Raw genomic sequence first — 22189 nt, 5'->3', positions numbered from 1 at the left:
TAAAACACAATTTGAAACAGGTTATGGTATTTTATACTGGATAGATTTGGTGACAACATAATTTTTTTTAATGATACATATGTATGGAATAGGTCTCTTCTCTCAGTTTTAATACATTGATTAATTTGAAGTGCACTTTCACCCTATTTTGATTTTATTTCAGATAATAGCACTCATAGTTTGCTTTTTATTTTTACTTCTTAGTCGATTCTGTATAGGATTTACAATCAGCCATGAACCTTATTTTAGAATTCACTTCACAGAAGACGTAAATGAGTATCCTTTTCCATTTATGGCCCAGTATACTGAGCATAAAGGGCTGAGTTTCATTTGCGTTAAGATTTGTTTTATTGAGCCATAAAAGAACCATACCTTCCTGATGTTCAAACTTCTTCCGTTATCTGCCTAAAGGCTGGTTTGACTGACAACATAGCTATCTCCACCACAAGTAGGTTCTAAGTCCACTGCAGCTGAAACAAGTATCGGACGTCATGCTGTTGGAATCAATCTGGCCAATGTCAGCCAAATGAGTCATCCGCCGCCAGCACCCCTAAGGTGTCCTGATTACTGTGGCAACATTCACTTTTACATGCTCATTACAATCTGGATCTAGGAATGATGATGGTAGAAGCATTTACTCTTTATCTATCACATGGCTGACCAGGAATCTCTCCCACTGTTACTGCCTGCCAACAGTGTGCTGGAAGGACTGCAGAATGATACTGTACATGTTGGGTCCTATTATGAATGCATTTGCTTTGACCATTCAAGTCAGGGATTGAGGCTTAAATCCGTAGATTCTGGCACAAAGGCAGGAGCACTACCCATTGCATCAGAAAACCTCCTTATGCTACATCATGTAGCTGAAACTAAAGACTGTAATTACATTTAAGTAACGATACAGAATGGCTTGCTTCTTCAAAGTTGAACTCTATTCCAATGGGTTGTCATGAGGTTGGTTTAAAATTTTATTTTGCTATTAGATTTTTAAGGTTGTTTGAACAACCTTAAAGTGTTGATTTATGAACAACATCTTCCCACTCCAGTTGGTTGAGTAGGTTTTTATGCATTAATCAAAATTGAAATATCCTTGGCTTGCTTCTGTGTCTTGCCAGAAGATAATTCTAAATGCAATTTAAATACAATTTCTGACCTCAAAGTATTATATGTGTTACCCGGAAAGATTAATGTATATTTCATGAATGTAAGACATATGGAAGGAAAGCTTCTTTCAGTTTCCTCTTTTCTAGCTAATACTGTTATAATTTCACACAGATAACTGATTCAATGCAAACTCTTCTTTATTTTGATATAAACTTATTAGTGCGATCTCAAAAGAATTAAAACTTGACGATGCACAAAATAAGTACCGACACAAAGGGAATTATTTGAACACCAAGTTTAGTGAATAATGGACAGTTCACAAGCATAACCTTGAATCAACAGCAGAGGAAAACAAAATGTGGAAATTGTTTCCCTGTAAAACCTAAAATGCACAACAAACTTGAACTAGCTTAAATGGAATGTTACATACATTTCATTTAAAAAAAAGAGCTCTGAGTGGCTAGCTGACCTTCTAGTATATGTAAATGCTACAAAAATGTGAGTATAGTTTAATCAATAAACTAGAGACACTAATAACAAGTTTGGAATTTTTAAAAATCATTTTACAAAATGGTTGACCTGAAAAGGAAACAATGCAGTGATTTGATTTTTGATGAATTCTGTGAATCAATCCAATCTGTGCTGAATTTCCTCATCCCAATCTGATTTATTCTAATTCCATCTGTTTAAAATAATAGCACATTGTGTTTATTGGTGCCCTAGTAACTTTAGAGCAATACATTTATTCTGCTTAGTTGCAATTAAGCAGAATTTTTTTTCACTGAAAATGATCACAATTATGACACTCAGAGAAATTTTCCTTTAAGAAAATTCAGCTACTGTAAAAGTGTCTACCACAGTGCACTGCATTGTAATAAATATTCAACATAAATTAATAATTTACACGTACCTGAGCAAGTACACAGCACCATAAGGAGCCACAGCACCAAAAACAGGAGCTCAGAATTCCTTCATCTATCAGTTCTATTATAGTACACAAAATATGTTAAGCACCAACTAATTTTATCACAACCCTTAGTGGTGTGAGTTTACCTCTTATTTACAGTATAAGAACGCATTTCAAACAGTTGATCAATCACTATTAACATATTTAGCACTTCTGTTAAATTAAAATGCCTAATCATGTGATTTCTAAAGTCATACAAAAATTTGATTGATTTTACAAGAGCCATTCATGGCCCTCAGTCATACAACCCATAAAATGAATGGATCTGATGACATAGTACACAAGGGTATTGTGTCCATCTGGTATCTTGTTTATACAGTGAAGGCACTGATATATTTTGGTGTGTTTACTGTTTAAATACATTGCTTTGATGGCATATTAGTTAAAAATGGAATAAAATGCATCTTTAGTGTGGAAGCAAATGGTACAGTAAAAAAAACCCAGTGATGTAGTACAATGAAGCCACTATGGCATATTGCTACGGTTCTTTGTGGTACCATGAGATATTAATCATAGGAGGATGACAGGACCACTTCCAATGTATAAAAGACTGAGGTACCAGCATCTCTCAACTATATGCAGATAAAGAATATTTCTCTTCTAGTTAGGGTAAAAGGAATAGCTTGATAGTCACCTATACCTTGCTATCTGTTGCCCATGCCAGTCAAGAAATGCTAGCACAGAAATGGATATATAGAAGAACACTTCCTACTTGCAATGCTGGTTAATAAGAGGACTAACTCCATTTAGAATTCTCTTGTAGTGCAAACGTGTTTGGTCAGTTGCTGGCAGGTAAATTCTTTTCATCATTCAATGTCAACATCGTCGGTTAATTTTACTGTACTGCTGAGGCTTCTTGGGTGCTGGTCTGAAATAAATAAGACTATAATCAAATTAGGATAGAGCTAATCACAGTTTCTTCATGTATCTGTTTGGTCCTCAAGGTTTGTTCAGTGGACCTCAACTATACTAGACATACATTATTCTTTTTGCTATTTTAGCATAAACTCTATTTAGTACAAATGAGCTAGTGATGCCATAAAAACAGTAGCTTGCATTTACATGGTGCTTTTCACATAGTTAAATATTATAATGCAATGCACACGAACAGATTAAGACACTGAGGCAACAAAAGTGATATTCAAGTAACCTAGTTGAACATCTAGATTCTAATAAATAGCACCTTAGAAGAAAAGAATTCTGTAGAAAGGTTTACTGAGGGAATTCTAGAAAACTAGTCCTGAAGGTACAACCACTGAAGGTGGGGTGAATAAAACGGGGAATGTGCAAATGGCCGAAGTTCCAGGAATGTTGAGTACCCCAGAGGGTTGTAGGATTGGGGCAGATTACATGGATATAATGGGATGCAGTAAGGAAGTGAACACAAAGGTGAGAACTTAAAGTCAATAGGCTTGACCTATCCAAAGACAGCTGAGATCTCTTAAATACAGAAGCGCAACAATTTATAGTCAGGTGTGATTGGTCATGGGATTCCGCAACATTGATTCCGGAATCCATGATGTTTCAGATTAAACATAGACATAGAACCAATGAAACAATCTAACTGTCATCCTCCCATAACTGGTGATGCATTATTCCCACATACTTAACATCATTTGGAGGGAATAGTGACAGTGGTATAAACAGAGAATGCACTTTGGGTGGGAGTACCTCAGTTCGGCCCGCAAAGTGCTGTTGGCCATCAGCAGGAACTATGCAGAATCACATTTAGCTGTGTCTCAGTTGTGAGTCATCTAGTTTCTGAGTCAGAAAATTGTGGATTCAGAAACAACTCCCAAGGATGTGAACACAAAAATCTAGCCAGTCAGTAGGGCACTGTTAGTTGGATGAGATGTTGAACTGAGGTCTATGTATTTTCTCAGGTAAATTCAATGATTGAAGATGAGCAAGAGAGTCATATCTGATTTCTTGACCAAGAAATATTCCCAGGCAAACATCACAAACAGAACATCCTATCACAGTTACACTGCTGTGTACAAATAGGTTGCCACTTTTGTCAAAAATATTTCCAAGGAACTTCAAGGCCAACGAATGCTCTGTGATTGTGAAAGATGTCATATAGATGCTCGTCTTTTTTTTATCTGCACTAAATTTAATTGTGTTGTCCAACACACCCCTCTCTGGGAAGTACTGGACAACGAAGGGTACCCTATCGGTTGCAACACGTGTCTGTCTCCTGAGGAGGTAATTACAGTTCCTTGCTGTGGCATGTTGATTAGAGATCCTGCATAGAGAAGAATTCTTGTTCGAACCTGTGCATGAAGATGTTGGCATATTGGAGTGCAAATTTGGTCCCTATGGCTGTTCCATCTGTCTGAATGAAGAACTGGCTGTCAAAGGGGAAGACGCTGTGATCGAGGATAAAGCGGGTGAGTTGTAGGATGGTGTTTGGAGATTGGCAACTCTCACAGACACTCACAACCCCCACCCCAGACACGCGCGCGCACACACACACACACACACACACTCCCACACTCACACATGCACTCCCTCACAGACACACACATATACACTCTCTCCCACACTCACAACCCTCCACCCCAGACAGACAGACAGACACACAAAAACCCACATGCACACATATACATATACATTTGTGGGGTGAATTTGTACTTGCTCAAAAACTGCATGAATTCATGTAAGACTCTTGTTAACTCACTTTTTAGATTAGAATCAGTCTAAACATTACGGCACAGACAGAGAACACAGGGGGCTAACACCTTCAACATTATCTGGCTAACACCAATTGTTACAATTAACTTAAGAATGTAACTTTTTAAAAAAAGTTTTGTGATTTACATATGAAAGAAGCAAATCTATCATGGTATTCGGTCAGATAAAAGACTCAACAAACAATCAAGGTATTTTTCAATGTATAATTTCAGTTACATCACACTGTCAACTTTTTCTATAAATTCTTCGTCTTACAATTGTGTCCTCCACAACTACCTGATGAAGGAGCGGCGCTCCGAAAGCTAGTGCTTCCAATTAAACCTGGTGGACTATAACCTGGTGTTGTGTGATTTTTAACTTTGTACACCCCAGTCCAACACCGGCATCTCCAAATCATGACTATTGTCTTCTGCTGTCTCTCTTTATTAGGCTTTCTCTCCATTTGAAGATTTGAATTGCAGCTGTTCATTGATAATTGTTGTACATAATCAGAATGCTTTAGATAATAAAGATATGCAGCAAGATCTGGACATCATTGAGGCTTTGGCTGATAAGTGACAAATAATATTTATGCCACGTAACTCTAGAAAGTGATCATCTCATTAACTTCTGTCTCCTGACATTCTATGTCATGACCTCATCAATTAAATTTTGAGGGCTATTATTAACCAGAAATTTAACTGGATCAGCCACATTAATGCTATGATTGCTAGAGTCAGTCAAAAAACACCCAACCTTTGACAACGGACATAGCTCCACACTCCCTAAAGTCTTCTCCTTCTTCAGTGGGTGTGACTTAATCAGGTCATAACCAACAGCCAGAACCAGGCACACAGCTTGACTGATAATATATCCATGTCACTATGCATCTATCCTTTCATCACTGCTGTAGAATGTAATAACTACAGCAGCAAGAGGAGTTGCAGAGGAGGTTCTCCAGAATGTTGCCTGGGCTGGGGAATCTCAGTTATGAAATGAGACTAGATAGGCTGTGGTTGTTTTCATTAGAGCAGAAAAGGCTGAGGGGGACTCTAATTGAGGATTATGAAGAACATAGATCAGGTAAATAGGTAGAAACTTCCCCCCCTTAGATGAAGGATCAATAACCTGGGTGGGTACAGATTTAAAGTATAGGACAAGAGGTTTGGGGGGATTTAAGGAAGATCTTTTTTCATCCAGAGGGTGGTGGGTATCTAGAACAGGAAAGGGTGATAGACGTCAGAACCTTCATAATGTTTAAGAAGTATTTAGGTGATCACTTGAAGTGCTATAGTGTACAGGCTGTGAGTCAAGTGCTCAAAATGGGACAAGAGTAAGTCAGTGCTTCACGATAAGATGGACGTGATGGGCCAAAAGGTCTCTTTCCCTGTTGTAGGCTGGAAGTCATCAAAGCTTCTTCGATAGTACCTCCCAAACTTATGGCGTCCACCATCTTGAAAGATAACTTTCAGCAGTCTGTTTCTATCCTCTGCTTTATCCCATTATAATTTTACGCCCCTCTATCAAATCACACCATTTACTAGAATCAGAGTACATAATCCAAATTGTTGATCATTAATCTATTAAAATTACATTGTTGCTAGCTCTCTGACAGCATTTTCTATTAATTAGATTTGACCTTGCATGGTTAAATTTTTAAATGTTTGAATGGCAGGCTTCTGCAAGTGCAAGTTGATAACAGGATACTGAGTGAACAGAACAAACAAACATGTGTTTCCTGAATGAATCAGAATGAAGGTTTGTTAAAGAAAAAAGTGCAAGGACATGGAAGAAAGTGTAAATTAGACCTAGTAATTTCCATATTGAATCAAGCATAGAAAGAGAACTAAAGAAGGAGCTATGACTAGATTGAGAGAGGAGAAAAGAAAACAAAACAATTTGATTCAATATTTTACATTATTTTTAATCTCTAGAAAAACAACTAATACTTGAAATAAACAAAATGTGCACCTGTACTAGTAAAATTTCATTGATAGGTTGTTTGCAATAACTAAGACTTATTATGTTCTATATACTGCACAGCAGGAACAGTAATGTCATACCGTTTAAAGTAAATCATCAGGGAGATAGATAGCATAATGTTGGCTTTCACGAAATTAACAGCAAGTGATTGCAGCTTGGAGAGATAAATATTCATACAGCTGCCCCGACTTGAAACAACAGGGACTGACTTCAGCTTCACTGCTCTTTTGCAAACAATATTTGGCCCATTGCACAGCTCGGTCAACAAGATAGCCTTTACCCAGCAATTTAAGGAGGAGTGCAAAGTGTTGAGATTTAGGGAGACGGTTTTAGGCCATAAGACCTAGATAGCTCAAGAATAGTGGGGTAAAGGGAAGTCAGCTACACAAAAAAAACGCTAGGTTGGAAGAATGCAGATTTTGTTGGGGTTGCTGTGCTGAGATAGAAAGGAAATAGGAAATTACCTCAATATTTTGGCTTTTTAATGACATGGATTCAAGTTGTTAACTTTTTAATAAATGAAATAATCTGTATTTATTGTTAAATTAAGTTACTTTGAATACACCAGATTTAAGAAAGCTACTTAATAATAATGCAACATTTCAAATATGACTTCAGAGTGCAAGTTGTATTTTCAGATTTTAAATGCAACTTTTCTTAATTTAAGATTATTAACAAGAAGAGTGTACTCCACAGATTAGGCAATATGGAAAATAATATGTCTGTGAAATCTAAATTAAAACCTGTTTTCTGCTGCAGTATTCTATTTGTCTTTTGTTTCTTTTAAACGATAATGCCCATTGAATCTGAACCAATCCACATCTTCGATAGGTGGCCCTAAATCATCATTGAAATACTTTATTGTCAAGCTTTAATTAAATATAACCTTTTACAATATAGAAACGGGTCAGTGTTTCAGTGTGCAGTACTGTTCAGCAGGAAGGCACAAGATGATGCTGCAGTACAAATTTTTAATTTTGGTTGTGTCAGGCAGATGTCAAGCAGAGACTACATGCTTCCTTACAGAGAGTAATACAAAATTGACAAGAAAATCAATTTCATGAGATTACCAGGTAACCTGAAAAGAAATACTGGCAGGTGTTTATAAGCCTCTTGACTGGAGAAATGTTTTGAGACAACAGGAGAACAGGAGAGAGAGGAAAGAACTCTTTTGACGCATATTACACAAAGAAACCAGTCTTTGAAATGAACACTACAAACAGATTCAGTTAAAATAAAAACAAGTAAGTTAACCTACAATTCATATCTTTGTATATATGAAATTCATTAATGTCTGGGGGCTTCACCATTTATCAATTATTCATTTTTGGCTTCTGGTATAAGCCCATTCCACCATGCTTCACATTCACACATATCATCATGTTTTCAATAAATATCCAAGCAATGACGATTCCGAAGTCATGTAGAAGTTCATGAGCATTCTCTTGGCTTTCTGGAGGTATACTAAATTGGTGCATTGCTTGTGAGCGTAGTTATGGAGCATGCATTCTTGTATTTGACTACCAAATCTAAATCAGTTAGGCTGTATTTTTCATGGGTTTCTTTCACTCACTGTCAAGTAAAAGCTGAACTGTATGAGTAACTCACCTGACAGGTTTGATCTGGATCTCAGGATGTTGTATGAAGGGAGCATCCAGTTGTGATGGCCTGTTTATGGGATTTGCTGGCAGAGGTTTCTGTGGAGGACTACGCATAGAAGGACCCTGCAATCAACATGAACAACACAATGAGATTCCAGTAGACCAGACTGACCAAGTAGAGAAGCAATACCTGCATCGTTCATAAATATACAAATACATATATGCTACAATTCCTTGCTTTCCTGACTGTGATTACATGAGAAGACTGATGGAACAAATTGAGAGAAACATGAAATGTTGGAAGAGGTTTTGGGAAGAAGGAGCTTCAATGCAACAGAGACATTTTAAATGACGATAAGAATATTAAAATTTAAGCATTGGTGAACTGGAAGCACAAGTGGGTGATGGGTACAGAGACATATTACTGGTTAGTAGATGGGCAGCAGGATGTTGGCTGAGCTCAGGTTGATGCAAGCTCGAAGCTGGGAGGCAGAACAGGAGGGCATTGGAGTACATGATGTGGAAGTGCCGGTGTTGGACTGGGGTAGACAAGGTCAGAATTCACACAACATCAAGTTATAATCCAACAGGTTTTAGCGAGTTTTGAGAAGATTTGTAGCTCAGTTTGAGGTTCTGGATGTAGGTTTGCTTGCTGAGCTGGAAGGTTCATTTTCAGATGTTTCATCCCCACACTAGGTAACACCTTCAGTGAGCCTCCGGACAAAGCACTGCTGATGATTCCTGCTTTCTATTTATATGCTTGGGTTTCTTTGGGTTGGTGATGTCATTTCCTGTGGTGATATCATTTCCCGCTTTTTTTTCAGGGGGTGGTAAATCAGGTCCAAGTCAATGTGTTTGTTGACAGAGTTCCAAATGGAATGCCATGCTTCAAAGAATTCGCGTGCATGTCTCTATTTGGGACTGGGACAACACATTCATCCTAGGACAAGCCAAACAGAGACACGCATGAGAATTTCTAGAAGCATGGCATTCCAACCGGCACTCTATCAACAAACACATTGATTTGGACCCCATCTACCACCCACTGAAAAAAAGAACAGGAAATGACATCACCATTGGAAATGGCATCACCATAGGAAATGATATCATCAACCCAAAGGAACCCAAGCATATAAATGGAAAGCAGGAATCATCAGCAGTGCTTCATCCGGAGGCTCACTGAAGATGTTACCAAGTATGGTGACGAAATGTCTGAGAATGAACCTTCCAGCTCAGCGAGCAAAATTACATCCAACAGGTTTATTTGAAATCATAAGCTTTCAGAGTGCTGCTCCTTCACTGATGAAGGGACAGAACTCCGAAAGCTTGTGATTTCAAATAAACCTGCTGGATTATAACCTGGTGTTATGTGACTTCTGAACTTGCAGTAAACAGGCCTGGAATAACATATAGGAAGCTTTCAGCAGCAGATTGATTAAAGAAGAGAGAAGGCTGGTATAGGAGTGGAAGTCAATTCATTTTGATGGAAAGGTTGTGGGGTTGGATTCAGTTCAGAGTTAAGCTGTACACTGAGATTACAAATAATATGGTTCATATTGGCAAAGAGGCCAACATGGGGTTGTTTTGGTGGCTAAATAGAGTTGATGGTTTAATTACATAGTATGCTTTGTGAAATTGCTTACCTTAATTAATAGAGCAATATTCATGTTACTTCAGTCATGCCAACTAAACTTTTTAGCTGCACTATTATAGAGAATCAGAGCTTTTAAAATTTTGGCTTGGATGCCTAATTTTCTGCTTTTGAGTTATTTTGCTTGCCAAATGGTGACAGTTCCAGATATATTATGGTCTTGGAATCAGATGTGGTTAACTGCCACTAATATAAATGGAGGATAATAATCGGTCTTCTGCTGACTAATGACTATAATTGGGAGTGTAAATTGTACTTGCAATCTGTAAAATGTTCTATTTGCTGTTCATTTATAAAGTGCCAACATACTTAATAACAATAATTGCTTCATTCATTATGGTAAATAATAACTTTTTACAACTTTGATTTAACAGGAAGAGATTTAACATGTTAAGTCAGACAAAGAGAAAAGTATTAATTGCAGATAAAACACCACAAGCGATTTCCTTCCCCTTTCCCCACAATAGAGGAATAAAACCCAATGTTATTTTCTAATTACATCAATTGTAATATTAGAAAATATTAACAGATCTATCAAAAGCTGACAAAAGAGAAAAGATAGGTCACCATTTCATGAGTAAATGTTAAACAGGGGCCTTTTCTCTTTTCATATGCTGATATTATCCAGCAGATTCCTTTTTTAATTTCAGATTTTAAGCATTTGCATCTTTTCTTTCTTTTGAAAAGAATGAAATCATGTTGGGTTCTTTAGAAATATTCATAATTAATTATGCAAGTGAAAATTTAAATACAGGCCCAAACACTAGGAGTCAAAAGACTGATGTTGCTATGGTAATATGACATACAAAATTTTTTTAATGATACTTCTGTATAGAAGGCAGTGGAATAATGCAATTGGATGGAATTGTGCAATTATGTCACACAGATGCTACAAGTGCATTCTTGACATTGTACATCATGCAAATAATGCATGGTTAAATTTAAATATATCACAATGGTTATACAATTAGTGGACAAACAAGCCTTCCCAAGGAGGCATGGCAGAAGAGTGCTTATGTTGGTAGATGAAAGGTGTGGACTAATGATCTAAAGACATAACCATGGGCAAAAAGTGGGTCGTGAGCCTGTACTTGATGGCAGTGGAAAGACACAGTGATTTTTCTACCGGTAGCCTCTTAAGGGGCTGCCCTGGAAGGCTCATCATTCAAAAACATTTGGAAGGTGGGGCTCAATACTGCTGCTGAAGCCTCAGCAATGGCTCTAGGACAGGGGGAGACTGCTTGTGGGAGAATTATTAGAATCGTGGCAGCCATTTTGTCACATTAGTAAAAGTCTGGAAGCCATTTTAAATCTCATTTTAGTGCCTGCTTGCTAAAAGCTTGTATTTCCCATGCCCAGCTAAGATGATTAGCCTCGCAACTGTACCGATACCTGATAAACAAATTATTTCCTTGCATGGAGCTATTCTTCTCTTTGCAAGGGCCTATTTTATACTAACATCTGCTTATCAGCTCCTAAACACAATGTCCAGACATTATGTGACTGAAGCCAATGATTGGGCATGGTGTCTAGCTTGCTCATTATCCTGCAATTAACAGTTTGCTAATTGTTAAAATAACTGTAACTTATATAAGCACACAACTCTCTGTATTTCGTCAGAGTGACTTGTGACCATTCAGTCAACTTGTCTCTCCCCGTAAGCTCACGATTAAAGCAGTCAATACTCAAGGCTTGTGAGTGGTGCTCCACTTCTAAATGGGACCACTACGAGCGAGTCACCCACTGCATACTTTTCTTCTGTCCCCAGTAGTTGGTGTAGCCGGCAGGACCTCTATTTCATGAGGTTTCCTGGAACCTCATAAAGTTTGTCCTCTATTCTGCTAATTGCCTCCCTGAGTCGGCAGATATTGCGACAAGACGGGAGAGGCGAAGTGACTGCTGCAGGTGGATGAACCTTGAGCCACGAGCTGAACTGAGTGGGATTGGGTTGTGGTGATAGGGTCTAGTTTTGGTTTAGCGATTCTTGAGCCACAAAACAGTCAGACTGTGGCGAAAGACGTGATTAGTTTTAGTTTAGTGGTCCTTAGTGATCTGATAGAGGTTGAATTTTATTTTGGTGAACCTTAAACCATGGGCCAGTTGGGCTGTGGTGGTAGAGGTTAAGTTTTGGAGTTGCTCCAAAGGTTTCCACCAGCATTTGTGACCATTCCTCCTCTGAGCCAACAAGCGTGAGAAGGGAGCTGGATTCCCTTGTAGCTACAGTCTGTGAGACGCTGAGGCAAGATCGGGTTGAAGGAGACCGTGCCGGACTTTGTAACTAATTTGGCTGTGTCCGCCTTGAGAGATTGATTTGGATCCCAATATTTGTTGCCTGTCTCGGCTTCTCTGTTGTCTCTGTCTTTTGGCTTGGCTTGCTTCACTTTGTTGTTTTGTTTTGTTTGTTTGCCCTGTTTGACCGACATACAGATCAATGGGATTGCAACTTTCAAAGATCGCCAGTGACGGGCTGCCCCTGGGATGAGGTTACCTCGTCCTGGTGAGAAGGGCGGCTCGCAACCTTTCGCTCCCTCGGAAAGGACACAGCAACGCCATGGTAAATATGTGAAATGTAAGAATGAGGCAGGAGAACAGCTGGTACTTCTGGGTTCAGCAGCTGACGTTGTTTGGAGGGAGACGGGTGACACTCGTTATGGTATTCCTTTTACCCATGATTTGTATGAGTGGTCCCATGGAAATTGGCCTTACTCAGGTTGATTTAAATTAGACAAGATTGATTACTGGTTAGTGAACATTGAGGAAGGGAATGGCAATACCACCTGGGAATTATATGTTCCGATGCCCAAAAAAATTTAAGGAAATTGCAGAATGACACCAGCCCCCCAAGGTTAAGAATCACCACCAAACCTCTGGAAATCCTCCCTCTCCCACACCTGTTCCCAATATGCCTCCGCTCTATTCTCAATATCCTAAAAACCCCTATTTCGACTCCGGAACCCAAACCTTTAGTGGATGAGATTGTTGCTATCGTTGTCACTCAATGGAGGACAAGCCAGCGCTGCAGCCAGCCGTGCTTCTGCACCACCCCTCGAACATCGCCCCCATGAGGATGGTGCTGCTGCAACAGCATCTCTGCTTGTGTCTGTTGCTTCACTGCAGCAGGCACCTGACTCTACTAACTCTGGCCACTGTTACGATACTCATTTAAGTTGGCGCCAACAGCACACTGATTCCAAGGGAAGTGTCCTCTCGGAAGTTTATAGCCATCTTGCGCCACAGTTGCCCAGAATCATGATGGATGATATGCTGCTTGACAAACCTGGACCCATGCTGAGGTCTGTGGCATCTACAACTTGCCCCAGATCCCGTCAAGCTCCCTGTTCATTTATATAATTGGCTTTTACAAACTTGTGACATTTACAATTGTCTTCGACAGAATGTGCAGACTTTAATTCAACTGGCTTATGGTTCCCATTGGGCTACCATTAAGGGCTCCATTGATATTCCCTCCACACACTGGGCCACAGCTGAAGAGCACTCTGAGTGGCTGGGTAGACATATTAAAGATGCCATCATGAATATTGCTAGACAGCAGAATGACTTTGGTGAGGTCACTCGCTGCCTGCAAAAGACAACTGAAACTGTCCCTGATTTTCTTGCTCATTTTCGGGATACATGGGAGAGTTCAGCGAGCTCTCTAGAGCTCTCAGTGAGCCTATAGAGGACAATGAGAAACTCACTGTCCAGACCCTTATCAATTGCCTCTTGCCACATCACGCTCAGGTATACGAAGCCCAAAAGCTTACTTGGCAGATTGCACTCACTACCCTTAATAACATGGACAGACACAATCTTTTTGACACTAAGCATGACAGAGAGGCTTATCTGCTTTTAGAAAATATGACTCCTCAGTCACAAAGTTCATTTCAGCTGGATAGGAAATTTGGCAAATGGTCTTGCGGTCAGTTTGGCCACTGCCATACATCAGCATTATGGTGGCTCACATCTTCACAGCCACCATTTGCACCACTATGCAACCCCAAGTGTATGACCCTTCCCCTCATTCTCCTAGTGCTTAAGGCTGCGGCGGGGAGGGGGGGGGGAGTTCAGCAGGCCGCTTCGATACGCCTCTCCCTAACCCCATCTGAAAATCCACGATGACAGTGGAGCTGGGGGGCGTTCGTGCTGTTCCGGTTTTGGTGTATTCCAGGGTCACTCACTCTTCTGCACCTCCCTCTCTGTGGATCTATCCGGGGGTGGGGAGGAGTAAGGTTCTGCACTGACTGACTCACCACTGCCATGATCTATAGCTGCCCTCTACATCTGGCACTGTGCCACCAACTGATTCGCTCGCTTTTTGATCCCTCATTACACAGTTACGCGGGGCCATTCATCCCCTTGTGCATCTTTTCTGCACTGAGTCTTGTTGACTGGTCATCCCCTTTGTGATTTCTATTGCATGGCTGCTCAACCGTGTGCTCCCAACTCATCATATTCTGTGCTAGCGGATTCACACTTGAATAAAGACAGCTACATTACCCTTACAGGTCTTTGCTATGTTGGACACCAGAGACTCTCTGCTGAAGTCTCGCTGACATCTCAGCAGTCTCAGCTTTTCCTCCCCAGCGCTATACCTTTTATTCCCATCATCCTCAAGACCCCCTGGATATTTAGCGATTTAACCTCCATGCATGGGTGCCTCCCCAAGCTTCCCTGTTCGTTCAAGCCCCTGACCCCTGATGATTCATCATTGTTACATGCTGCTATGCTCAATCAGAACACAATCTGTGTGCATTTCCCTCCCCGCACCATCACTGCTACCTTTATTATGCTGGACCCCTCGGCTGCATCTTCCTACGATCGCCTGCGGTTCCTGGACAGCTTGCCGCCCACATTTTGGGCACGCCACCCTAACCATGCCGGGTATGTCCTTTCTGCCCTCCCACATACTGTCACTTTGAAGGTTGACGCTTGCCTGCCCTCAGTCTGCCAGTATGAGTTAACAACTGCTGCTACAGAAGAGATACGACCATCATTACGTCCCTCCGACAGCAGGGTGTCCTTGTGCCCACATGGAGTCTCTGCAACACTCCCGTCTTGCTGGTTCCAAAGCCTGGACAAGTGGACAGATGGAGGTTTATGCAGGATTTACAGGCTGTGCCGCCATTGTTGTTCCCTGTTCCCCTGTGGTGCCTGATAATGCTATTCTCACTAATGTCCCTACCTCCAATGCTTGTTTTTTTTTGTGGTTGACCTCTGCTCTGCCTTTTTCTCTGTTAAATTGTCCATTGAAGGCAATACCTTTTTGCATTTACTTCTGGTGGTCACCAGTACACATGGACACAGCTTCCCCCAGGGTATACGGAGGGCCCCATTGTTTACACTACCGTTGTGCAGCAGACACTCGAAACCCTTCACATACCTTGCAACAGTGTCCTTGTATATTAAGCTGATGACTTGTTTGTCACCTCTGCCTCTGCTGATGCCTGCATGCAAGATACTGTTGCCCTGCTTCAGTGCCTGGCACAGGATGGCCAGAAGGTTTCTGTTGACAAGACGCAGCTGTGTCAGCCTAAAGTGCAATACTTGGGCTTTGCACTTTCCCAAGGTATTGGACCCCTGGCCCCTGACCGTCTCACTGCCATTACCAGTCTCCCTCCCCCTGCTGTACGCACTGCACTGAGGTCTTTCCTGGGGATGGTGAATTACTGTAGGCATTGGATTCCTGACCTTCGTGAGATCGATACACCTCTCAGGGAGGCATCTTCACCAAAATAACGAACAAAGGTATGGTGGACACCTGAAATGACACATGCTTTTGAAGAGTTAACATTCAAGACTGAGTTCTGTGCCTGCCCTGGATCTTCACGATTACTTGTAGCCGTTCTAGCTTTATGTTACCGAGAAGGAGGGATATGCTTCAGGCATTTTGACACAAATGCATGGGGATTTCTGGTGCACTGTAGCCTTTTATTCTATACAGTTAGCACCTGGTATGAGGGGAATACTGGCATATTTGCGAGCCGTGGTGGCTGCCTCTGTACTGGTTGAAAAGTCTACCTCTCTTGTGCTGGATCATCCATGCACAGTTTTGCTCCACATTCAGATTCCCTGCTGCTAAATTCCACAGCAACTGTCATAAAGCGTATCCTTTTTTTATCTTGGCTCAAGAAGACTCTGTCCTAGATATTTTTCAGAGGGTAATAAGCCAGGCTGGGCTCTGATCAAACTGGTTTGGTATAGAGATGAAAAGGATTTTGAGAGGTCTTTTCTTTATATGTAAACAGATGAGACTTTGGTCAAAGTGGTCATGTTTTAGAAGTGACCTGTAGAATGAAAGGGGAGTGGTCAGCTCTCTAGCTGAGCAATTTAGTTCAGTGCAGAACTCGTTGGGAAGTTCAGCGGTGGACTGTGTGAACAGGCTTTCTCTCTTTCAGCCTTTCTAACTTCAACCTGTAAGCATCTGTTACTTTTTTTATATACTGTTTGTCAAGAGGGTTTTCTTATTGGGACTGTTGTGTATATTCGTAACAGCATAATTAAGTCTCATTTGGACAGACTGAGTTCTGTAGGAGTTCTTTATTCTGTTCTTTGTGTTTCATTGTGTAATTTTGTGAATAAATTTTTGTCTGTTTTAAAACTTAGTAGTCAACCTAGCTCTGGGTAATTTTCACTGTACACTCACTGATACAAATTGCAAAGTTATGGTCTGGGTTACCTGCTCAAGAATATTTTGAGTGGTTTGGCCCAGTCCATAACACAACTCAACTTTTTTCTGCATCCAGGTTTACGGGCATTGAGGTCACCCCGTTTCTTGTTCTAATCTTACACTGTGCCGCGCCCCAGCCTTGAATCCTACAGCTTTACTTTCTGCCACCAACCACTCTCTGACAGCTGACCATGATTGTTTGCATGTTGTTCATGAGGTCATCACCCCTCGCCCTGAACTTTCTGAGACCCCTTTAGATAACCCTGATATGGTCCTTTTCACCAATGGATCCTCCTACCGATCATCAAACATGAGCTGGCTATGCCATATGTATGCCCTTGAGTCTGCTGTGCTTCCTAATGATACTTCAGGCAGCTAAATTGATTGCTTTCACTGGGCTTGCATCCTAGCCACTGACAAATCTGTCAATATTTATACAGACTCCTGCCACGCTTTTGGGGTGGTTCACGATTTCGGTACCCTCTAGAAGCATCGAGGCTTTATCACTTCTTTGGGGAAAACCTTCCAACATGGCCAGCTTATTAACAATCTTTTGGAAGCCATCCTTCTCCCATCCACTATAACGGTCATCAAATGTACTAGCTGTACAGCTGCTTGGGAGCCTGTCATCCGTGGTAATGCTTTTGCTGACGGGCACGCCGTATGGCCCTTACAAATCCTACTGTGCAGGTTTTGCATAGTCCTAACAATTTCCTGTCATTCCTGACCTAATTGAAGGCATTTGCATGACTCAGCCCCCCAATCTGAGCAGGATCGGTGGACTCATTTGGGCACCACTGAATCCTGCTCACTGCGTCTTCTTACACATCCTGATGGCTTCATCATTTGCCCTAAATCTCATCTGCATGTCCTTGCCCTAGCTGCCCATGGGGTTGGGAATGTTGGGAAGCAGGGCATGTGGCATGCTGTTGCACATTCCTGGTATGCCCCTGATTGCTCTCTGCTATCACGGTGCCTCATTTGCCTGCAGAAAAATAATTCTAAACCAGTGGCTAAATACGACCACCACCCGGCCCCTGCAGGCTCATTTGCTCAACTGCAGATAGATTTTGCACACATGGCAACAAGGCAGGGTTTCCACTATCTGCTAGTGATTCTTGACATGTTTTCAAAATGAGTTGAGGCTTTTGCCACCAAGAAAGATGATACTCGAATGGTGGTTAAGTGCTTGTTAAGAGATCCAGGCTCCATTGAAAGTGATAGGGACACTCATTTCACTGCAGATATTGTCACTGCGATTAATAAGGCTCTAGGGATAACCTGGAAACATCACATCCCATACCAACCGCAGTCCTCAGGCATGGTGGAAAGGATGGATGGCACTCTCAAGACTGTCTTTATTAAAATTGCGCAGGGCACAGGCTTGCCCTTGCCTGATGCGTTGCTCCGGCTCAGTACACAATCCAGAATCAGGTTAACCGGACTACAGGCTTCACCCCTTTTGCGGTCTTGATGGGTAAGCCCATGCCTATTGTGACTAGACCACCCAACCTCCCTGCTGATCTGCCCTTCCTTCTGACACAGGAATCTCTCCTTGATTACACCAAGGCTGTGTCTTATCTCATCATGCACAATCATGACCTTGTTAAGGCAGCCGTCCCTGTACCTAGTGATGAACCCATGCATCCTTTCCAACCTGGGCACTGTGTTATGATCAAGTCATTTCAGAAGAACTCTCTTTCTCCTAGGTGAAAAGGCCCATTCCTAAGCCCTCTAGTGACCCGCAGCGAGTCCCCATCCCCTGCATAATTTTTTTCCATCCCCAACACTGTTGAAGCAGGAAAGAAACTTCTGGGCCCTACCAGATAATTAAAAAATTAAAGATCAGAGGGCCAAGGGATGAGAGAAGAACCCCTCAGGGGTGGGGAAATGGTTGGGGAGGGGTTAAGGAACATCAATTCTTCGTCTGCCATCTTGGTGCTTGGAACCACAGGGAAGCATGATGCTGGCAGCAAATATCAGGAACCCAGTAAAATGGCCCTTCATAGAAGATTTCATCATGCAAATCAGCTACTCACTTCCTTGAAGTGCAATCTGCTACTGGGGAAATCCCCACTGTCATTGGCACTGCTGTGGGCAGATGGCAATAAGAAACTCTCAATTATATTAATCATAAAATTAGCTGATCTTTGTAAAATTGGTGGCACTGCAGTGGGCAGATGGCAACAAGGAACTCAATAATATTACCCATAACATTAACAGATTTCTTTTAAAAAAATCTGATTTACTGTTTTCCCTTAAGGAAACAGAATTACTGACCTTACCTAGTCTGGCCTATGGTTCCAGCTACATAGCAATGTGATGATCCACTACAAATAATTCAGATGTATTTGAGAAAGCAGCTCACCACCACCTTCACGAGGTCAGTTAGGAATGAGCAATGCCTACATCCCATGAATGTATTAAGAAAAATCAGAACTACTGTTTCTCAGGCTTTTATGTTCCACTAGTGGTGTCTTTTCACATCTGAATGCTGACAATTTTATTTTCACGCGTCACACACATGCATCAGATTGAGAGGTCGAGAACAGTTTTAGAAACAGTTCATCATCAGACAGAGGAGCAGTAGTAGCCTATTCAGCCCACTGAGTCTGTACTCGCCATTCAATGAGATCACAGCTGATCTAATAATCCTCAAATTCATTTTCCTCTCTTTTCTCTGAAACCCTTACTGATCAAAAATCTGCCTATCTCAGCCTTGAATATTCCAACAATTTGTGCTTGGGTTTTTCAGAGATAACATCCTACTGAAATTCCCTCAAATGGCAAAACAAGCCACAAATGTCAACGACAGTCAAACTTACAACAGATCACCTTTTAAAGTAAAACACCTCATTTGCATATAATTAGAACTTGAATTCCAAGCTTCTTATTCGAAGTTGGTCATTGAAAAAGAAGTTTCAGCAATCTTTTCTACGGCGCTATCTTCCTTCTGTTTGTCACTCAAGTCATTCTCAAAAACAAGATGACTTTTCTGCTTTCTTCAAGCCATTTATTTCAACTTCTCTCAAACACAAGCTCAGGTCAAAGTTGGCGACTAAAACGTCATGTAAGATTTTGAGTGGTCATTTTAAAGCAAAATGTCACACCAGCCATTGAATGTTCACATAACCTTTCTAAAACAAAGAAGCTGAGATCTTTGGTGAGGTGGGGTAAGGATTTTCTTGAAGTTGCTCCTGCTCCATCACTACAACTTTGGCTGAGGTTTAGCAAAAGATCTGGATGCTGTGAGTTACAACTGTCATCTCTACTTGGGCTGTTAACTGTGACTGGAAACAAGGCCTAGGTAATACGATTTATGAATATTTATTTGGAAGTTACTTTGATGGCAAACAATATGGAATGCATCATTTGTTTTGCAGTAATTAAATATTTAATCAAGACAGTTGATTCCCTTCCACAAAATAAATTGAAATAATCTTTGTTGAACATTAATATAGTGAGCAATGAAACAATAAGTTGAATTATACACCTTTCCATACTTAAGATTGTTTTGCATAAACATTAATAGTCTGAATCACCACAATTCACTGTGAGAAAGCTTAAAATCACTAGTAAAGGTTGCAGAAACGTCAGAGAGACAGCTCTTTGCAAATATTAGACTTCTCTTGAATACTTCAGCATGTGGTCTCATTTAGACATCTGTAGTACACAGAACATATATGCATACCTGTGGATTTCTGAAGGAGGGTTTAGCTGGCAATGGTCTGCTTGGTACTCCTGAATTAGACTCCGTGCTGTGGTTCAGTGGGGGCAGCACCCACTGAGGTGTCAGGGAAAAGTGCAAATTTGCTCTTGCGACTGAATTCGGCAGAGGGTTACTAATGTGAACCGGCTGATAGCAAGGTGGTTCTCGCACACTTTGATCTCGCGTAGTAGGGGATGTAAATGAGCTGGTTGACTGCAGATTGTCTGTCTGCTGAAATGAATACCCAACAAAAATTAACTGTAATAAAATGTTTGATCAGGATATGTTAGTTAGCAATCATACAACACTGCTCCTGAGGCCTTATTAACCAGGTATCATATTAAACTTTGCATTTAAGAACATTAATTAGCTACTGAACAAGTTGATAATAGAAGATAAAAGAAACACATGCATTTACCAGTGTACATCCTAAATTGCTTGACAGTCACTAAGGAGTACTTTTCGAAGGGGAGTCGCTGTTTTTACGTAGGAAACATGGCAGTCGATATGCACACAGCACATTTCCAAAAAACAGCAATGTGATAACAACTAGAGCTGAAAATGTGTTGCTGGTTAAAGTGCAGCAGGTCAGGCAGCATCCAAGGAACAGGAAATTCGACATTTCGGGCAAAAGTCCTTCATCAGGAATGATAACAACTAGATAATCAAATATATGCCTGGACACTGGAGATACCTCTGCTACTTTTCTTCAAATCCAGTTTGCAAATATGTTTTATGAATATTTATTTGGAAGTTCATTTTGTGGCAAACAAGATGGAACGCATAATTTGTTTATATCTGTTACACTTACGCAACCATTTGTTTGGAGCTTTATATTAACATGTCACCTACAAGACACTGCTGTACTTGAGAACCTACAAGTCCCTTCTCTAGCCTCTACCTCCACTGGTTTGTTTTCCTCCTCATCAAAAATTCTTCACCAGCCATTTCTAGCACCAACTGCAGCTGGAATGCACCTCCACCTTAGGAGATGTCATTGAGCTATTATTGGTGTTCGTCTTACACGAATTTAGACTTCCTGCTGGATGTGTAACCACTTACCAGACAATACAGGATTGGGCTGCACACCATAATCGGGGAGATAACCAAGCGACTAAGTGATTCCCTGCCACCTACATCATGTCCAAACAGAAAGGGGTGATAGCATATCACATCCTTGCATCAGCTATTGGACCTGATCAGAATATTTGCTCAATAGATTTTTCTAATGACATACCTTGTAAATGTTGGCTTGTCTTTTGATGGGAGTTGTGTAGGTACTGCTGGATTGGCTTGGGGTTGAAGATCTAGTTGGACCTACAGTCCTGCAAATAGGAACAGCAAAAATCTCAGTATAGTTAATCTGTACAATCTTTATACAGTCAATTATGATTACAGTATTTGAAATCCAGATATAATATAGACATTTCTAGCACAAATGGCTAAACCTTTATCTGTCACAATTTATTCCAAGTTTTTCACTCCACAAACTGTTTCTAATTTTAACTCCAATAAATATGGTAAAATTTGAAAAGCACATCAATATCCTAGGATACCTGCTCCAAGCAGTTATTCTTCTCCTATATTTAGTTGGACAATTAGTTTCTTTGACTATGGGTAAGTCTGATAATCTACATAAATCATATTTTGCCCTGGGAAAACAATATCCAATTTAACGTCTCCACAGCCAGGTGGCTGAGATAAGGGCAGATTTCTTTTACAAATTGATCACTTTCTAATTGTCTCTTTACTATACTGTGCAGCCTGTTACCTTAAAAACTACTCAGAAGTTGGCTTACTATCAGCAGAATTACAAACTTGGATACAGGCCACC

At 40.8% G+C, this 22189-nt stretch overlaps 1 protein-coding gene across 6 annotated transcripts in view; it reads right to left on the bottom strand.

Moving 5' to 3' along the window:
• Nucleotides 1-1376: 1376 nt before the first annotated feature.
• LOC132826253 (disintegrin and metalloproteinase domain-containing protein 12-like) overlaps nt 1377-22189 on the bottom strand; it is a 350675-nt gene continuing 329862 nt past the window's right edge. For 5 of the 6 annotated variants that reach the window (XM_060841979.1, XM_060841980.1, XM_060841975.1 and 2 more), the window contains 4 exons: nt 21593-21680; nt 20338-20586; nt 8336-8451; nt 1377-2939 (listed from right to left, as the gene is read on the bottom strand). In XM_060841979.1, the coding sequence (XP_060697962.1) occupies nt 2888-2939; nt 8336-8451; nt 20338-20586; nt 21593-21680 (505 nt within the window). In that variant the 3' untranslated portion in view covers nt 1377-2887. The remainder of the gene's footprint in view (nt 2940-8335; nt 8452-20337; nt 20587-21592; nt 21681-22189) is intronic. The other variant, XM_060841976.1, reaches the window with a different exon arrangement.

This window comes from Hemiscyllium ocellatum, chromosome 22 (assembly GCF_020745735.1).
Source record: "Hemiscyllium ocellatum isolate sHemOce1 chromosome 22, sHemOce1.pat.X.cur, whole genome shotgun sequence".
Taxonomy (NCBI): Eukaryota; Metazoa; Chordata; class Chondrichthyes; order Orectolobiformes; family Hemiscylliidae; genus Hemiscyllium; species Hemiscyllium ocellatum.
The sequence above is the reverse complement of the archived record's forward strand: the minus strand, read 5'-3'. Positions and strand labels throughout refer to the sequence as shown.